Below are 17,991 nucleotides of genomic sequence, written 5' to 3' on the forward strand. Positions count from 1 at the left end.
TTTTCTGTCAATTTAGAGCTAAATCAGGACCAAACCATGTTCCATTGTTCGCCTCCTGAACAACTAAAGTTGTTTATCACACATTTTGATGTTTTACTTTGTTTTACTCACTCACAGGTGTTCTTCAAAGAGATTTTCCTCTACATCCTTGAGACGTCCACTAGCTCCTATGACCACAAGTGGATGGTCATCCAAACCCTCACTAGAATATGTGCAGGTCTGGCACTTTTGCAGTTTTTATACAGATTTTTATCAAACCAGTAAGATATTTTGATTTTTTTTTTTTTGCAACAAAATAGTAGTGGTCATGTGCGCCCTTTTTCCGAATCACTTTGGCTTTAAAATGAAAGAACATGTTAGAGAAGTGTGCAGATACTTATACGTGTATCCTGCTTGACTCTTTCAGATGCTCAGAGTGTTGTGGACATCTACGTGAACTATGATTGTGACTTAAACGCTGCTAACATCTTTGAACGTCTGGTCAACGACCTTTCAAAAATAGCTCAGGGCCGTGGAGGACACGAACTCGGCATAACACCTCAGCAGGTGATTTAGATTTCTTTTTAGTTTTTTAATCAGTTGTTCCTGGATGGGAATTTTGCTGCTTGCCACCTTGTCTGGATTTCAAATAAAATAATTGTGCTCGTCTTCGTTTAGGAGCTGACACTGAGAAAGAAGGGCCTTGAATGTTTGGTGTCCATCCTGAAATGTATGGTGGAGTGGAGTAAAGACCAATACGTCAATCCCAATTCCCAAACCAGCCTCGGTGAGTCACACATTCTCATATCGGACCATCTTGCATCAAGGGCAGCCTTTCTTGGACATTTCAGAAGTAAATGTCCTCTTTCTGGAAAGAAATTCTGTTTGTATGGAGATGGGCCCGCTCATTCTCCTGTTCCTCCACACTGGAATAAACATAATCTCTAATCCCTGTTAGTTGGGGGCTCTCTTTGATCCTGCTTTTTGGGTTTTTGGTTACACATCCTGGTTGAGGGGGGTCACTTTCGACCCCCTCAGCTAATGCTCGAAGAGCCGATCAACTTTTCTGTGGAGTTCATGGATGGACGGGCTAATCTTTTATATAATCCCACAGGATTTAGAGGTTAAATTACACACTCGTTCAGATGTATGTTTTTGTTCAGATTTGACAGGTTATTGTTTGAGTGTTTATGGTTATTCTTTACATTTTACTTTTGATTTATCCAGACGAATTAAAATCCAGATTAAACTGTGCAGGATAACACTCTGGAGCTCAGGGAGGTTAATCCAGGATGTTTAGATGTTCAGAAGTGTGGTACCTTTTGGATGAACTGAGATGAAGCCTTCTTAGCATGTCGTCTTTGTCCAAGCGGCCCCCTGGGTTTTGTCCAAGCGGCAGCTTGGATTTGAAGTTTGGAAAGTTGCCTCTGCTCGCTACTGTGAATTATCTTCAGCAGATTTTGCAGAACGAGTTAGAAAACATCGAGGAGCGAGTTCTGTTGTTAAATTGTGACATGTCTGGTACTTTTTCAACATTTACTTGTCATCTTCTCTCCTCCTTTCATGACTACAAAGCAAAAGCAGGTAATGGTAGAAGAGTGCAGTGTTTCCTGCAACCGTGTGATTAAAATCAGTTTAAGTGTGTGTAGACCGTTTTATGTAACAATGTGTTGGGTAACTTTGTAGGTTTGTGTTACACTTTCAAGGGCAACACTCATTGGGAAACATTGCTACACTTGTGCTCAATTCAGCGTCTTTTAAATCAAAGATAAGATAAAATAAGATAAGATAAGATAGGACTTTATTGATCCCGGGGGAAAATTCAGTTGTCACAGCAGCAAAACAAGAAATATAGCAGTTAGAAAAAACAAAGTAGCATTGAGTAAGAATAAAATTGTGATAATAGAAAGTGGGAGTGAAAGTACACGTCAAAAATAACAAGTTAAGTTGAAAAAAATCAGCAGTCCTAGACCGTGTTGTTGTATAGCCTGACTGCTGTTGGGACGAAGGACCTCCGGTAACGTTCCTTTTTGCACTGGGGGTGCAGCAGTCTTCGGCTGAACGAGCTACTCATGGTCCTAACCGTCACATATAGAGGGTGGGAGAGGTTGTTCCGGATACTGGATAGATTGGTCAGCATCCTCCTCTCACCTACTGAGTCCAGGGGACAGCTCAGGACAGAGCTCGCTCTCTTTACCAGCTTGTCCAGTTTCTTTTTGTCCCCATCGTTAATTCCTCCACACCAGCAGACCACAGCATAGAAAGTTGCTGATGCAACGACCGTTTCAAAGAAGGTCTTGAGGAGTGGCCTACACACACCAAAGGACCTCAGTCTCCTCAGGAGGTGGAGGCGACTATGTGTTGTCTGACCAGTCCAGTTTATTGTTGATGTGCACACCCAGATACTTGTACACATCCACCCTCTCGATGTCCAGTCCCTGAATGACCACTGGAGGAGACTGAGAAACCTTTTTGTGGAAGTCTGCCACCATCTCCTTTGTTTTGGTGGCATTGATGTGAAGGTGATTGAGTTCCCACCAGTCCACAAAGTCCTTGATCACCTTCTTATATTCCAGATCATTTCCCTCTGACACGTGTCCAACGATGGCTGTGTCATCGGAGAGCTTCTGGATCTGGCAGCTGTTTGAGTCATAGTGGAAGTCAGACGTGTAGAGTGTAAAAAGAAAAGGAGAGAGCACTGTCCCTTGTGGAGCCCCCGTGCTGCAGACCCCCTGAGCAGACACGCAGTCCTGGAGCCTCACAGACTGTGGTCTGTTGGTGAGGATTTCTGCCGTTGTATGGCCGTCCTCCATCTTTAATATCAGGAACAGGAAGGCTTTGGTGTGGATCTAAAATACGTTTGCCAGATATTATTTGTTTTAAAAGATAACTGGCAGTACATTTATCACATTTCTGGTGTTTTTAGCATTTGGGAGAAGTGAAGCATGCACCATTTTGACAATTCTCAACAAGCAGTGCTCCCCCCACATCCCAAAGCGTTAACACCACATGTGGACCAAAATCTAAATCTATCCATCAAGTTAGATGAATATTTTGAGGCTTCCTTTGCTACCAGAAATGGCTCAAATAGACATTTGAAAACACTCTATTTAATGAATTTGGAATGACTGACATGAATCAAACAGATCCCTCCCTTCCTAACCAGGATGCCCTTTATTTTTTATTTACTTTTGCAAGTCAATTAGGTCAATAGAAAAAACTTTGTGTAAACAAATAAAGACGAGAGAGTCACAGGTACCTTCTCCAATCTGCAGTCATTTAAATCGAGTTTAACTTTTTTTTTTTTTTTTAACGCATCTACTAACTAAAAATCTCATTGGAATAAACAATGTAATTCATTTTTGTAGTCCAGTTCAAATGTTTTGTGTGTCACATGACCGTAATTGTGATGTGAGTCGCCCCTTACAAGCTACGGCTGTAAGACACCACTGTGTTTGGACTGTTGAAACCCTTAGGAAGTCTGTTAATGTGGAGTGTCATGTTGTCAGGTGTCAGTGGATAAAAATGCTTCAGCAACAACAAAACAGGATGATTAATCACCCCCTCTTTAACCCTCGTCTCCCTCCTGCTGTGTACGTGATAGAACGGGAAGTGCATCAGCGGCCGCCGTCTCTCTAAAGCTGTACTGAATGTTTTAAAGAGTTTCCGATAAGTAATTCGATGCATGAATCCTTGATCTCCTTTCAGTCTGCTTAACAAAACCAGCTCCAGTGGCGTCTAACTCCTACAGTCTGACTGCTTGGAGCTATTTACATACCGGTAACCCACTTTTAGATAGCCATCCCCAATTGCCCTGCTCCACACCTGCTTTCTGTGAATTTGTGAAAAAAAATGTGTGGCTTTTGAATAAAATAGGCATATTTTTACCCTCCCTAAAAAAAGTTTTCATTAGAAATGCCTCAGGTTTCTTTGGATCAGAGTTGCAGTTTCCCTCTTTACAGTTGGCTTTCAACCCGCACCTTCCCCGCTGAGTCTGTGTGAAGGATTTTCACCTTCATTGTAGCGTACCCAAAGGGGATTCCTAAAGCAATCATTGTATTTGCCCTCTTGTGTGTCGCACATTCTGCTCCTCAGGCCAGGAGAAACCATCGGAGCAGGAAAGCACAGAAACGAAGGCTCCAGAGACCATTAACCGCTACGGGAGCATCAACTCCCTGGACTCGACCGCCTCATCCGGAATAGGAAGCTACAGCACCCAGATGTCAGGAACAGATAACCCTGAGCAGTTCGAAGTCCTCAAACAGCAGAAAGAGATCATCGAGCAAGGCATTGACCTGTGAGTGGAGGTCTTTCATCCTAATGTTCAGTTTTTATCTCCTCAACAAAACGGAGCCACAACAAATTTCCCTGTGTTTGATCTTTTAGCTTCAACAAGAAGCCAAAGAGAGGAATTCAGTATCTTCAAGATCAAGGCATGCTGGGTACAACCCCCGAGGACCTGGCTCAGTTTTTGCATCAAGAAGAAAGACTTGATTCGGTAATGACCCTAGAGTTCAAGTAAAGGTCAGAAGTTCCAGCTTTGTTCAAATGTGCTCAAAATGCTCGAACAGAAGCACTTTTCTCTCTTTGATGTGATTTAATGCAACAAAACGTACCTTTTTCGTTCAGAAAAACATATTAATTTACTGATATTTCTCTTAAATCATTTGATAAGTCAAAAATATTCTAAAAATGTTCTAGATTGTGCTGTTTCTCAGATCAGATTACATTTATAAAACAGCAAAAAAACTTTTCTTTTTTTATATTAAATATTCAAAAGCACCAGCCAAGATTATTATAGTGAACAAAAACCAAAAGGAAATCAAGATTCACTGATACATCAGAGAATTGCCTTGTCACTCAAAAACCACATAAAAAGTTTAGCTGGTGTTACAGCAGGAAGTGCATCAGCTCAGTTTTTGTCTAAAATCCCAGTTTTGATCACATCAAGGACTTACTATGTTGGGTTTTTAGGCAAAGCGATTCTTTTAGTCGACCTGAATGAACTCTGTTCTCTTTAGATCCTCTCGTGTTTGTGGTTTGTGCGCAAACTCCTCCATTTTTTTCTTTCCGGCTCAGACTCAAGTGGGAGAATTTCTGGGCGATAATGACCGCTTCAATAAAGAGGTGATGTACGCCTACGTGGATCAAATGGACTTCCAGGGCAAAGACTTTGTTTCTGCTCTGAGGCTATTTCTGGAGGGCTTTCGTCTCCCTGGTGAGGCCCAGAAGATCGATCGGCTCATGGAGAAGTTTGCAGCACGATATCTGGAGTGCAACCAGGGGTAAGACTTAAATCAATGACCGTCGTGTCCTTAAAAGTCAAAGAACTAAACCCTTTTTTTCCTCTCCTCTTTTTGTTTGCAGGCAAACTCTCTTTGCCAGTGCAGACACTGCGTACGTCCTCGCTTACTCAATCATTATGTTGACAACAGACCTTCACAGTCCACAGGTAAGCCCTCAAACCAAGTCGCAGCCGTCTGCAGGAGTGTGTTCTGACAGCCCGTCCAGCATAAATCACAGGGATGGCAGTTGCAGCTTTTGACTTCTCTTGTTCTTCCAAAGGTGAAGAATAAAATGACAAAAGAGCAATACATCAAAATGAACCGGGGCATCAATGACAGCAAAGACCTGCCAGAGGAATATCTGTCAGCCATATACGATGAGATTGCGGGGAAGAAGATAGCGATGAAGGAGACAAAAGAGCTCACCATGAAGTCTAACAAGCAAAGTGAGTTCCACTTTGGCAGGCTGTCAAAGATGGAAGGTTTGTGGGTTTTTTGGGCCATTTAACTGTTCTCTGGATGGCTGTGCAGGTGTAGCTAGCGAGAAGCAGAGGCGCCTTCTCTACAATGTAGAGATGGAGCAGATGGCCAAGACGGCTAAGGCTCTGATGGAGGCGGTCAGCCACGTCCAGGCGCCCTTCACCAGTGCCACGCATCTGGAGCACGTCCGGCCCATGTTCAAGGTGACGCACGCAGACAAAATCCGTCGTAGGATGCAGGCACTGCTGCAAGCTGCAGCTGAAAGCCTTTCCTCCTCCCGCAGCTCGCATGGACGCCCTTCCTGGCTGCTTTTAGCGTGGGTCTTCAGGACTGTGACGACACTGAAGTGGCCTCGCTGTGTCTAGAAGGAATCCGCTGTGCCATCCGGATAGCCTGCATCTTCTCCATACAGGTTGTGTTTAATAGCTCTCTTGTAGTGCTTTTGTTTTTTATCTGGTAGTGTTCTGACCCAGAGCTTCACTGCTTTTTGCCCACAGTTGGAGAGAGACGCGTATGTTCAGGCTCTGGCGAGGTTCACTCTGCTCACTGCCAGCTCTGGCATTGCTGAAATGAAGCAGAAGAACATCGACACCATCAAGACCCTCATCACTGTGGCTCACACTGATGGCAACTACCTGGGCAACTCCTGGCATGAGGTTTGTGGTCTTCATCTCTATGATTCACCTTTAATCCTGGCTCCCCTCTTCATTTTGATCCTAACTGGTGCTCTCTTTATGCACCTGTAGACAGTTTAGTTAAAGTTAATCCAGCAATTAAAGCAGCTGTTTGTTTAACCAGTGAATTTCACTATCTAGTACAGAAAAACTGTTGAAATGCAACATCTGATTTCTGGTTTCTTCATATTCATTGTTCATTGTTCATACAAGAAAATTCAAAATAAAACAAGTTACTTGAACAACAGGAGTCAGACAGAAGAAAACTGTCTTATTGTATCTGCTCCTTCTGCATCAGCACGTCAACAACAAATAATAATCAAAAATTACTTAACAGTCATTCTCTCCAAAATAATGACCCATTTCCAAACCGATCCAAACCGATCCGATCATTAGAGTTATCATTTATGGGGATTTAATTGTGTTTGTGGATTGTTTGAATGTTCTATCCAATGAGTTCCACAGCTTAATGCCATGAACTGATGTTTGGTTAAATAAAACTTGTACAGTCAAGCAGAGAAAAATAAAACTGTGTGCTCTTACGAGCAAAAAATACTTTAGTGTGATAAATGAAAAAAAACAGACACTTTCTGAGGAGAAATCGTGGTGATGAGAATAGACAGAAATCCTGGAGCTGTGTTATTACATTTTCCGACTTCCAGTGAAGCTTTTGTGTCAGACTGGAGTTGCAGCGCGTGAGTTGTATCAATCACTTGTGTCTTTTCAGATCCTGAAGTGCATCAGTCAGTTGGAGCTGGCTCAGCTGATTGGTACCGGGGTGAAGGCCCGCTACATCTCAGGGACAGTGCGGGGCAAAGACGGCTTCCTTTCGAGCATAAAGGAGCAGAGCAGCGACGAGTACCTGGGTCTAGGTCAGGAGCGACACTCGAAGGCATCACTCGGGATCGTTCAGCTTCAGTTTCAGAACTTCTGAACCTCTTTGCAGTTGGAGGAACGGTGGACCGGAAACAGATCGCGAGCATTCAGGAGTCCATTGGGGAGACCAGCTCTCAGAGCGTGGTGGTAGCTGTGGACAGGTGCTCTGATTGTTTTCCCTAGATAGAACATCTAAAGCTTTGCCAAATCATGACCATTTTGTTTTTCTGTGTTAGGATATTCACAGGTTCTACCAGACTGGATGGAAATGCAATAGGTGAGATCAGCTGCTTTTCTCTTTTCGCTCCAAGGACGTCCCCGGTCCAGCTGTACTTGGTTGCCATGAGTCACAGATTCCTGCTCTAAACGTCTTTCTTTCCTCTTGTGTCCGCTCTTCAGTGGATTTTGTGCGCTGGCTGTGTGCCGTGTCCATGGATGAGCTGGCCTCGCCCACACACCCACGCATGTTCAGCCTGCAGAAAATAGTTGAGATCTCCTACTACAACATGGGGCGCATCAGGCTGCAGTGGTCCAGGATCTGGGAGGTCATTGGAGACCACTTTAACAAGGTGAGGAAGACCTGAGGGACGCACACTGCTTACAAGACATGGATGGACCGTTTTAGAAAAGGAATATGTGTCAAATTCAGTTTGGCCCAAAGTAATTTTTACATACATTTTAATAATGGCTCCATTTTTATTATAGTTGCTCAATAAAGCACATCACAATAACATACACAGAGGTCCCTAGTTTATCTCAGGAGCCATGTATGTTATGTAAATGGCGTATACTTATATAGCTTTATAGTCACAGTCCCATTCACACATTCACACACTGATGGCGGGTCCGCTGCCGAACACTGGTGCCAACCTCCCACCAGAGGCAAGGTGGGGTTCAGTGTCTTGCCCAAGGACACTTCGACACATGGGCGTGCAAGGCGGGAAGTGAACCTGTAATCTTACGATCATGGGTCGGCCGCCCTACCGCTGCACCACGGCCATTCACACTATATACTGTATATATATATATATATACTTTTCTCAGGCAGACGGGAACATTTTCATTCTTTTCTCTCTTGCTTAAACTCTCAATATTTTATGAAAAGTGATTTATTTGTAAAGATCAGATTTATACTTGGAAAAAAAATAACTCTTCAAAGGTTAAGATGGATGAATTGTGTTCAACCAAGTTAAACATGCTGATTATTTTATCTCCGGCTTCACTTGAAATCAGCAAGGTTTTTTTGTTTGCTTGTTTGTTTTTTAATGCAGTGACGGGTCACGGGTGTGGTTGTACTGAGGTCGTCATGAATGTTGTCTCGTTTCAGGTTGGCTGTAATCCCAACGAAGATGTAGCCATTTTTGCCGTGGATTCCCTCAGACAGCTGTCGATGAAGTTCCTGGAGAAGGGGGAGCTGGCCAACTTCAGATTCCAGAAGGACTTTCTGAGGCCGTTTGAGCATATCATGAAGAAGAACAGGTGAGCAAAAGCACAGCGCCCCCTGCAGGAGCCGAAGCAGCTCTGCACCTCGCGTGTATGTTTCTGTTTTTTTTTGTCTTTCTTTTTCTCCATATTGATAAAAGATTGATATTAAAGTGGAGTCCTTTCAGTCAAATCCCATAAAAGTCCTTCATGTTTGGTTAGAATTGAAAAAATGTAAACAGATTTCCTGTCCAAATGGTGTGACCTGCATCAAACAGGAGTTTGTGAAGGAGTTTGAAGAGGGAAATCCTCCACAGACTGAGAAGGCTGAGAGCTTCAGCAGGGAGGAGGCAGAAATGGAGCCTTACAGTGCAGGATCTGCATTAGACCTAACGGTGTTGCTGTGTGTGTGAAGGAGGCGGAGAATGTCTCATTTATAGCTGTTCAAGAGGCTCTTCAGTCAGAAGCAGGTCTCGTGTGAGATTCAGAGCGAATTCCCAGAGTTCTCTCTTCTTCTTCTGTTGATTCTCACGTTGTTTTTTTTTCTCTACCTCAATTCTGTGAAGGTCTCCCACCATCAGAGACATGGTGGTGCGCTGCATAGCACAGATGGTTAACTCGCAGGCGGCCAACATCCGCTCCGGATGGAAGAACATCTTTTCCGTCTTCCACCTGGCTGCCTCTGACCAGGACGAGAGCATCGTGGAGCTGGCCTTCCAAACTACAGGCCACATCGTCAGTGAGTGCAACACCGATGTTCCCCAGTTTGTTTTTTGTGTCTGTGATCGGTCAAACTTCACGTCTGGTTTTATTTCTCAACCTGCGCCACTTCTCCTGCCAGCGAATGTATTCGAAAAGCACTTTGCAGCCACAATCGACTCCTTCCAGGACGCCGTCAAGTGTCTGTCGGAGTTCGCCTGCAATGCCTCTTTCCCAGACACCAGCATGGAGGCCATCCGCCTCATCCGTCACTGCGCCAAATACGTCTCCGAGAGGCCGCAGGTCACCATCAGGCTGTTCTTTATGCACAGTTTTTGTTGACAGATAACCCATAGCAGAATGTTTGACTGACCTAAGTCCATATCGGTGTGCATAACCGTTATTTTTCTGCAGGCCTTTAAGGATTACACCAGTGACGACATGAATGTAGCGCCAGAGGACCGTGTGTGGGTGCGTGGGTGGTTCCCAATACTCTTTGAGCTCTCCTGCATCATCAACAGGTGTAAACTGGATGTCAGGACCAGGTAAATCAGGCGTTAACACCTGTCAGCTCTGCTTTTTCATTCAAAGGTTCTGAAATCGTTTCATTTGGTTTCCAGGCTTTCTAGTCTGACGGTGTTAACTGTGGCTTTTTTCCAGGGGGCTCACAGTGATGTTTGAGGTGATGAAGACCTATGGACACACATTTGAAAAGCACTGGTGGCAAGATCTTTTCCGGATCGTCTTCAGGATCTTCGACAACATGAAGCTGCCCGAGCAGCAGACTGAGGTACATCCTTTAACCGTGTCAGCGCCTGTTTGCTTTTGTTTCTGTCCCTGTTGCTAGAACCCGTTTTCCTCCCTTCCAGAAAGCCGAGTGGATGACCACAACATGCAATCATGCACTTTATGCCATCTGTGACGTCTTCACTCAGTACTTTGAGTCCCTCAACAACATCCTCTTGGATGACATCCTGGCTCAGCTCTATTGGTGTGTGCAGCAAGGTGAGTACACCTGAAGAGGTTCTCAGGCTTCCGTTCTTTATTGTTTTTTTGTTTATGTTGTTGGTTTTTTCATCCACTTGTGTGACTCCTCCCTCCTGGATTGTAGACAATGAGCAACTTGCCCGTTCTGGCACCAACTGTTTGGAGAATGTGGTGATTCTGAACGGAGAGAAGTTCTCTCTAGAGACCTGGGACAAGACGTGCAACTGCATGCTGGATATCTTCAAGACCACAATTCCACATATGTGAGCTTTTCCCCTGACAAAATAAAACTACTTCCTGTTTAAAGGCAGAAAAAAAAAGAGGGGTAGGTGAACAAATGTCTTCCATTTTTCAGGCTGTTGACATGGCGACCAGCCGGAGCAGAAGGAGAACACTATGCGACACACAGCCTGTCTGACAGACAACTGGTGGGAATGACTTCATTTTGTTTTGCTTGTTAATAAAGTGAGTTTGTTAATTGTATAGCTGTAACTTTCCCTAATTTGTCTTCTAGGACTCCGTTTCCCAGAAGTCTGTAGACATCCAGTCCCGCCCTGACGACCAGCACTCCATCAGCAGCGCAGACAGGATTAGCACAGAGAACCGTCGTCAGAGTCAGCACGCCACGCCGCCAACCAGTAAGTTTGCCATTTTTAAGGGTGTCCGAATCTACAGTTCCAGAATCCAGTCCCAGAAGTTAACAGATCACAATACATTGTGGTTGAACAATTAGTCATTTGGAAAAAAATGTATTTAAATTAAATTATCCAACTTTTCATCATCATTGGATTCACAGTTTTCATAAAACGTTCTTAATTATTCCGTTTTTACATATGCAAGTGGGTGATGTCATGTTTTCCATTTAAAAAAAAAAGAAAAGAAAACTAGTGAACATGTGTCCGAATTGCATTAAAATCCAGGACACTAGATAATCCCACACTGGAGCCTATAAGACTGCAGGCTATAGTGTGGGACTTCCACACGATAGACTATAGTCTTATAGGGTTCAGGGAGTAGTGAGGGAAAAGGGACATAGACAAGGACTCATTTCATGGTTTAATCTTCATCCTCTTATCTTTTTTTTTTCTAATGACTGCTTCCCTGCACATCCCACAGAGATCCAGGAGCAGCGTTTGTTCTCAGCTTTGCTGATTAAATGTGTGGTGCAGTTGGAGCTGATCCAGACCATCGATAACATTGTGTTCTTCCCGGCAACCAGTAAGAAGGAAGATGCTGAGAACTTTGCAGCTGCTCAGGTACAAGGAGCCAGGATTCAGAGAGAACACGACTGTCCACTCATGCTTTCTTACAGAGACGTTAAACAGCTACAATTGTTTCCTGTCTTTTTTTATTTCAAAGCGGGATGCGGTTTGTGAAGCAGACGTGTCGGCGGAGATGCAGGATCAGGGCATGTATCGATACCTGACCTCAGAGCAGCTCTTCAAGCTGCTGGACTGCCTGCTGGAGTCTCACCGCTTTGCTAAAGCCTTCAACTCCAACAACGAGCAGCGAACCCTGCTGTGGAAAGCAGGTAGAAACCGCTTCTAGAAACTCAAAGCGACTAGGGGAAGTAAGAAAGAAACCTCCTCTAAAAACACCTCCAACTGTCCGTGCGCTAGGTTTCAAGGGGAAGTCCAAGCCGAACCTGCTGAAGCAGGAGACCAGCAGTTTGGCATGCGGCATGCGCATCCTGTTTCGCATGTACACAGACGAGAGCCGGCAGGACGCCTGGGAGGAGGTCCAGAGGCGACTGCTCAAGTAAGGAACGCTAGCAGTGTTGCTGCCACAATAGCCTTTATGGGGGGAGGGGGAGTTCCAACTCGCTTCAGGAAGAAAAACTTGTTGGCTTCTTAACCAAAAGTGTTCTTCTTCAGGAAGCTAAGAAAAAAAACCCTTTCCTCCTCTTGGTTATTGCCTCCAAAAATCTCCCAAGAGCCCCCACCTGAGGCTCCGTCCTACCTGATCCATCTGTATCCAGTCTTGTTACTAAAAATGTGAAATAAAAATCCACTTTTTCATGGTTTGATATAGTTTTAAATGTATAAATTCAACATAATTACAGACTATAAATTAAACATGATCTGGCTCCAACAAGCAGCAATGCAGCATGGGAATATTGTTGTGGTTCCTTCTGCAAACCCAAAGCATTGGTTTCAATATTTTAGTAATAGCTTGTATGTTGCAAAGAAAGCAGCTGAAGTCCTAAAATCATCAGCTGAATCTGCTGTTGGTGATCATTTTGAGCGTCCTTACCATGTCACTGACTTAGTTTGTTTTTTCATCGCCATCTTTTTGTGCACCACTATTTACCCTGATTAAAAACTGTTGCGTCAGTGTTACAGCGTGAGGCTGTGATTGAAAGGCTGTTTTTGATCCTCAGTCTATCGTTTTGAGCTCCATCAATCTCTGCAGCTTCATAAATCCAAAGGAATCAGCAGGCGGGGGTCAGACTGCTCAGTCAGCTCTAACTAGCAGCCTCCTCCCCCCTTCCCTTAGCACCTGTCTTTGTGTGTGGATGACATCAGGACAGAACCTCACCTGTCTGCTCATGTTCATCATGAGCCTGGTTAATGTCTGGATCTTTGATTACATTTTCTTTTTGTTTGTCTTTTTAACACTACCGGTATTTATTTTTTTCCTGAACTCTGAAAAGGCTTCAGGATCAGAGGCTGCAGCAGTTTGGCTTAAACCAAAATATTTTCATAAATGGCAAAAGCTGCAGCTTTAATGAGCAAAGCTGAAGATGATTTCCCTTCATTTTCCTCGACCCGCTAAGATGGCCTGGTGTGGGAAATTAGCCATCACTTAAACCCTGTAAAGCCCACTACATCAAAAAAAGCATGTTTTTTTATATCAACCACAAAAACGGAGATAACGATAAACGATAACGTAAAAATTATAATACGCTTGGTGATTTTTTACGTTTTTTTCTCACTACAACGTTAGTTTAAGATGCAAAAATGTTGATATGAATGTTAAGGGGGGAAAAAAGCACCTGTCTCAAATTTTTGTCTCACATTTTTAATATGCTGTAACTGTGTTATAAAGAATTATTTATCAATACATTTTGTATTCTTTCACTACAGCAAGTAGATATTAAAAAATGGAATAGCAATAGATTAATTATTTTCACGATAAAGTTTTATAAATTAGCTCAAAAAATGTTCCACCTAAAGTGTTCTTGAGATTTCCTGAAAGGAGCAGGAAAAGTCCTATTGATGATCTACAACAGAATAGTGCTACATCTGAACGCTGTAAGAACATTTCAAGAGTTTTTTTTTTTTTCTATATCAAAGACGAACTCCGATCATCATCTTTTGGTCTATTTTCAAGTCTTCCCAGTGGTCTGGTTTAATAATGATTTTGTTGTTTTTAGCCAAAATCCAAAAACTTATGTCGTTTTCTTGGACATAGTTTCTACAGAGCGGAGCAGGTAGTTTTTGTGTCCGGCCAGTGTATTTTTCTACAAGAACATGTTAAAAACCCAATTTTCAGTGGGTGGCTCTTTAAGTTCAATAATATTGTAAACCTCTGGTCTGTTAATGTTTATTGTTAAGTGCAGCTGGCATAGTATTTGTAATTTACTTTGACCTATTGTCTTACATCTAGGTTTTTAAAAAGTTTGTTAAAGTAAAAAAAAAGGAATGATAATCCACAACAGGGCATAAAACATGAACAGGGCTATTGGAATGCATTAATCAAATGTGCTTAAAATGGACATGTGGGGTTAAATATCTGTCTTCATTCTGTTTTATGTTTTTGTTCTCTGCAGTGTGTGCAGCGAGGCTCTGGCCTACTTCTTGGCTCTGACTTCAGAAAGTCACAGAGAAGCCTGGACCAACCTGCTGCTCCTCTTCCTCACCAAGGTGCTAAAGATCAGTGATGAGAGGGTAAGCAGCCATGCCGAAGCCTTTTCTGCTGTGTCTTTGATTCCTTTTAAACGTGAAGGACAGATTTAAGTCTGGTCTACTTTTGCAGTTCAAGGCTCATGCATCCAGATACTACCCCCTCCTGTGTGAGATCATGCAGTTCGACCTGATCCCCGAGCTGCGCACCGTCCTTAGGAAGTTTTACCTGCGGATTGGCGTTGCTTTTCACATCGCACAGCTCCCTGAGCCCGAACCCCAGCCTTCACGGGAGCCAGAGACTGACACGGAGGTGGGGGAGGAGGCTGGGGAGGAGGCCCAGTGATGCTGCACTACAAACGACCTGGAAAAAAAAAAAGAATTCCTGCTGTGGCCTCCGCAGGGGGCCGTCTGCGTTTTCCCGTCAAAGACTTGAGTCAAAGATTGAAATCTTGATCAGTTGTGTGTTAACACCCACCTGCCTCCTTAACCCACTTATTAAACACAAACACAGACTCCTCCCTCCACCTCCTCCTACCAACGAGACCTGGCATCACAAAAGTGGTGACGCTTTCTGCTGAATTAAACCTACTGATCCCCATCTGACAAAACTCATATCTGCGATGTGATCAGAAGCAAATATTCCCCCAACTCGTGCTTTTTACTGTATATGTGAAACGTGAAAAAATGAATGATTCCAGCAACAATGAAACGGAACATTTCTGGCACTTGGATAGCAATGATCTGCATACGATGGAACATTAGTACTAAGAGCCTCTTGGATGAAACTCGCTGTACGGATCTGTGGCTATGTAATATAATCTCACAACACTAGATTTCATTTATTTTGGTTTGGTTTTCTCTTAGTTTTGATCTCGTTTTCTGAATGCACTGGAGATTTTACTTTATGATAATTTATTTGACTGCAAAACCTCCTGCAGCGGTTTCCTACGCAGTACGATTTGTAATTAAACTAGAAAGTGAAGGGTTAAATTATTCCAATTTTTTTTTTTATGTTAGGTTTTTAACTGCTCGACGTTAACTGGGCTTCTTGAACTGGAAGATAAAAACAGTAAACTGATGCTAGCTGCTTTTGAGTCACTTTCTTTTTTTTCATTTTAGTTTTCACTCTTGTGTACAAAATCAAAAGTTAATAATATATTTAACTTTTTTTTTTTCCTTTGTTCACAGGGAAGATGAAATGTATAGAGAAAATGACAAATGTTTGCTGTGCTTTCAGTACGAATGGGATGCATTCCTGCTCACGGATGTAGAAAACAAAATGTATATGTAAAAGCAATGTAAAGTTTTCTATGTTGCGACAGATTATGTACAACTTTCTGTACAATACTTCATCTGGCATTCTAATCAGGTTCTAGGTCAATAAACTTTTTGAACTTGGTTGATTTGAAATGTGGAGTTTAAACTATTGATTTTAAACTTGCATGCATACATTCAGTGGAGGGAATAAGTATCTAGTAAATGAGTTCTGGTCCACACAGACCAGGTAGGCTCTCCTAATCAACCTGTCACCTGAACTGAAGATGCCTGTTTGAGCTAATCACCTGTAGAAAAGACTCCTGTCCACAGCATCGGTCAGAATCCAAACTCTCTTAACACAGGAAAGCATCAGTAAGAAGCTGGATGTTAAGGTCCCAGCTGTTGGTGCAATTGTGCAAAAATACAAGAACATGACCATCAATCCACCTATAGGTCTGGGGCCCCAAACCAGATCTCGCCTGGTTTCCATGATCATGAGAACGGTGAGAAATCCTCCTAAAACAACACAGCAGGAGTTGGTTGATGGTTGTAAAGCAGCTGGGACCACAGTCACCAAGGATACCATTAGGAAGCCTTGCATTGCAATGGTTTAACATCTTGCAGTGGTACCCCTGCTTAAGAAGGGGCATGTGCAGGCCCGCCTGAAGTTTGCCCCTGAACACCTTCATTGATTGGGAGAAGGTGCTGTGGTCAGCTGAGACCAAAATTGAGCTCTTTGGCATCAACTCAACCCGTCGTGTTTGGAGGAAGACAAATGCTGCTTATGACCCCATGAACACAATCCCCACTGTCAAGCACGGAGGTGGAAACATTATGGTTTGGGGGTGTTATTCTGCACAGGGCTACTACAACGTGTGGATGGGCGGAGGCATGTACCCTTTTCCCTCCTCATGCCAGGTGGATGGGTCTTCCAACAGGATAATGACCCAAAACACACATCCAAGAATGAATGACTGAAATAGAAGCATATCAAGGTCATGGAGGGGTCCAGCCAGTCTCCAGACCTCAATCCTGCAGGGAACTTATGAAAGGAGCTGAAGCTCAGAGTTGTTAAGCAACGGACAACAAATTGGAATGATTTAGAAGAGGAGTGGACCAAAATTCCTCCTGATCTGTGCAGAAATCTACACATCAACTACAACAAATGTCTGACCTCTGTGCTGCTGATGAGGGTTTTTCTACAAATTACTAAGTCTTTCCAGCAGGAGGGTTTAAATACTTATTTACTTCAGTAAAATACAAATAAATATATATGAATTCTTTAAAACGAACCTACCATTAAGATGACAGACTGTCGATTTCTATTTAAGTGGGAAAACCTACAAACTCAGCAATGGATCAAATACTTATTTCCTTAAATGTTGAAAGTGCTTACATTTATGGTATTTTGGAATTTTATGATTTCAAAGAATTAATCTTTGGTAATCAGAAACAGTGATCACACTGAAAGCACTAATCTGTAAGTACGCCATAGAAACTAGCCTGAAGGGGCAGTTTGTCATCCTGTTGTTCTGCAGTGTTGTTCTGGGCTGCAGCCAGGGCTCTGTGGCAACGGTCTCCATGGAGACGCTCCTCCCCAGGGCGAGTGCCAAGACAAATCATCCACACCGTGAGCAGTTTTAAAGAGATTTAGATTATCCTCTAATTTTTTCCTTTTGTTAAATAAAGATTTTAAATATTTAAAATTGTAAATAATTACTATGAAGCTGTTCATAATTGCCAAATCTGCCTGCTTTTGGTTTATTTCCATGCAGATAATTAATCTGTGATTACCTTAGTCAGAGTCTTGTGTTTTGAAGAAACATAAGGTTCTGGAGGATTGATAGATTGTCCCCCTCGCCCCACCATGAACCTCTTCATTAGACGTGCTCTGCTTGATCGAAAATGACTGATCGGTGTGTTCAAAGCGTTTCGATAGGCGCTATGGTGTGTTTTGCTTATCAGGGTCATGCTTCAAAGATGTGTGTTTTTTCATGAAACGCAGAGCTCGTCTGAAATCTGAGGCAAGTGCTGCTCTTGCTTCTGCCCTTCATACTGCTATTAACATCTGGCATCATCCCCAAAAAACACCATTTTACTACATTGCAGAGATTAAAAACTAAAAAGTTAATTAAAACAGCAATAAAAAAAAGATATTTATCTGTAAAGTTAAAAGGCTTATAAAAGAGACAAATTTCCAATCCACTTAATGCATTTGATCCTAAAACCTGCCTCAGTTTTGTTGGCACACTGTAGAACATGAGTGCTGCTGACGGTTAAACTGGCTCTGAGACAAAGAGCTATAATGACCTGGCATCCAGAAAGCTTTAAGATATGGAATAGTTTTGAAACCCTTTAAACTTTTATGAAAAAAAAAACCCTCTGCAGCTTTACATGAAAGATCACTTGGAAATACAAACTAACAAACGCATCACAATGTTGTTTTTTTCAAAATAAGACACAAATGACAATTTTGCAGATGGT

At 42.8% G+C, this 17,991-nt stretch overlaps 1 protein-coding gene across 3 annotated transcripts in view; it reads left to right on the plus strand.

Annotated features, from left to right (window-relative positions):
• Positions 1–15,660, plus strand: part of arfgef1 (ADP-ribosylation factor guanine nucleotide-exchange factor 1 (brefeldin A-inhibited)) — a 39,711-nt gene extending 24,051 nt beyond the window's left edge. For all 3 annotated transcript variants that reach the window (XM_011488901.4, XM_011488900.4, XM_078938504.1), the window contains 29 exons: positions 118–217; positions 407–546; positions 658–766; positions 4,075–4,276; positions 4,366–4,477; positions 5,059–5,264; positions 5,347–5,431; positions 5,545–5,710; positions 5,796–5,947; positions 6,028–6,156; positions 6,242–6,400; positions 7,146–7,290; positions 7,365–7,455; positions 7,531–7,571; positions 7,694–7,863; positions 8,622–8,773; positions 9,283–9,455; positions 9,558–9,718; positions 9,830–9,960; positions 10,076–10,205; positions 10,285–10,420; positions 10,527–10,665; positions 10,758–10,830; positions 10,917–11,040; positions 11,519–11,658; positions 11,762–11,933; positions 12,022–12,160; positions 14,175–14,292; positions 14,381–15,660. In XM_011488901.4, coding sequence (XP_011487203.1) covers positions 118–217; positions 407–546; positions 658–766; positions 4,075–4,276; positions 4,366–4,477; positions 5,059–5,264; positions 5,347–5,431; positions 5,545–5,710; positions 5,796–5,947; positions 6,028–6,156; positions 6,242–6,400; positions 7,146–7,290; positions 7,365–7,455; positions 7,531–7,571; positions 7,694–7,863; positions 8,622–8,773; positions 9,283–9,455; positions 9,558–9,718; positions 9,830–9,960; positions 10,076–10,205; positions 10,285–10,420; positions 10,527–10,665; positions 10,758–10,830; positions 10,917–11,040; positions 11,519–11,658; positions 11,762–11,933; positions 12,022–12,160; positions 14,175–14,292; positions 14,381–14,593 — 4,008 coding nt within the window. In that variant the 3' untranslated portion in view covers positions 14,594–15,660. The remainder of the gene's footprint in view (positions 1–117; positions 218–406; positions 547–657; positions 767–4,074; positions 4,277–4,365; positions 4,478–5,058; positions 5,265–5,346; positions 5,432–5,544; positions 5,711–5,795; positions 5,948–6,027; positions 6,157–6,241; positions 6,401–7,145; positions 7,291–7,364; positions 7,456–7,530; positions 7,572–7,693; positions 7,864–8,621; positions 8,774–9,282; positions 9,456–9,557; positions 9,719–9,829; positions 9,961–10,075; positions 10,206–10,284; positions 10,421–10,526; positions 10,666–10,757; positions 10,831–10,916; positions 11,041–11,518; positions 11,659–11,761; positions 11,934–12,021; positions 12,161–14,174; positions 14,293–14,380) is intronic.
• The last annotated feature ends 2,331 nt before the right edge of the window (positions 15,661–17,991 follow it).

This window comes from Oryzias latipes, chromosome 20 (genome assembly GCF_053564925.1).
Source record: "Oryzias latipes strain Hd-rR chromosome 20, Olatipes_Hd-rR_3.1".
NCBI classification, from domain to species: domain Eukaryota; kingdom Metazoa; phylum Chordata; class Actinopteri; order Beloniformes; family Adrianichthyidae; genus Oryzias; species Oryzias latipes.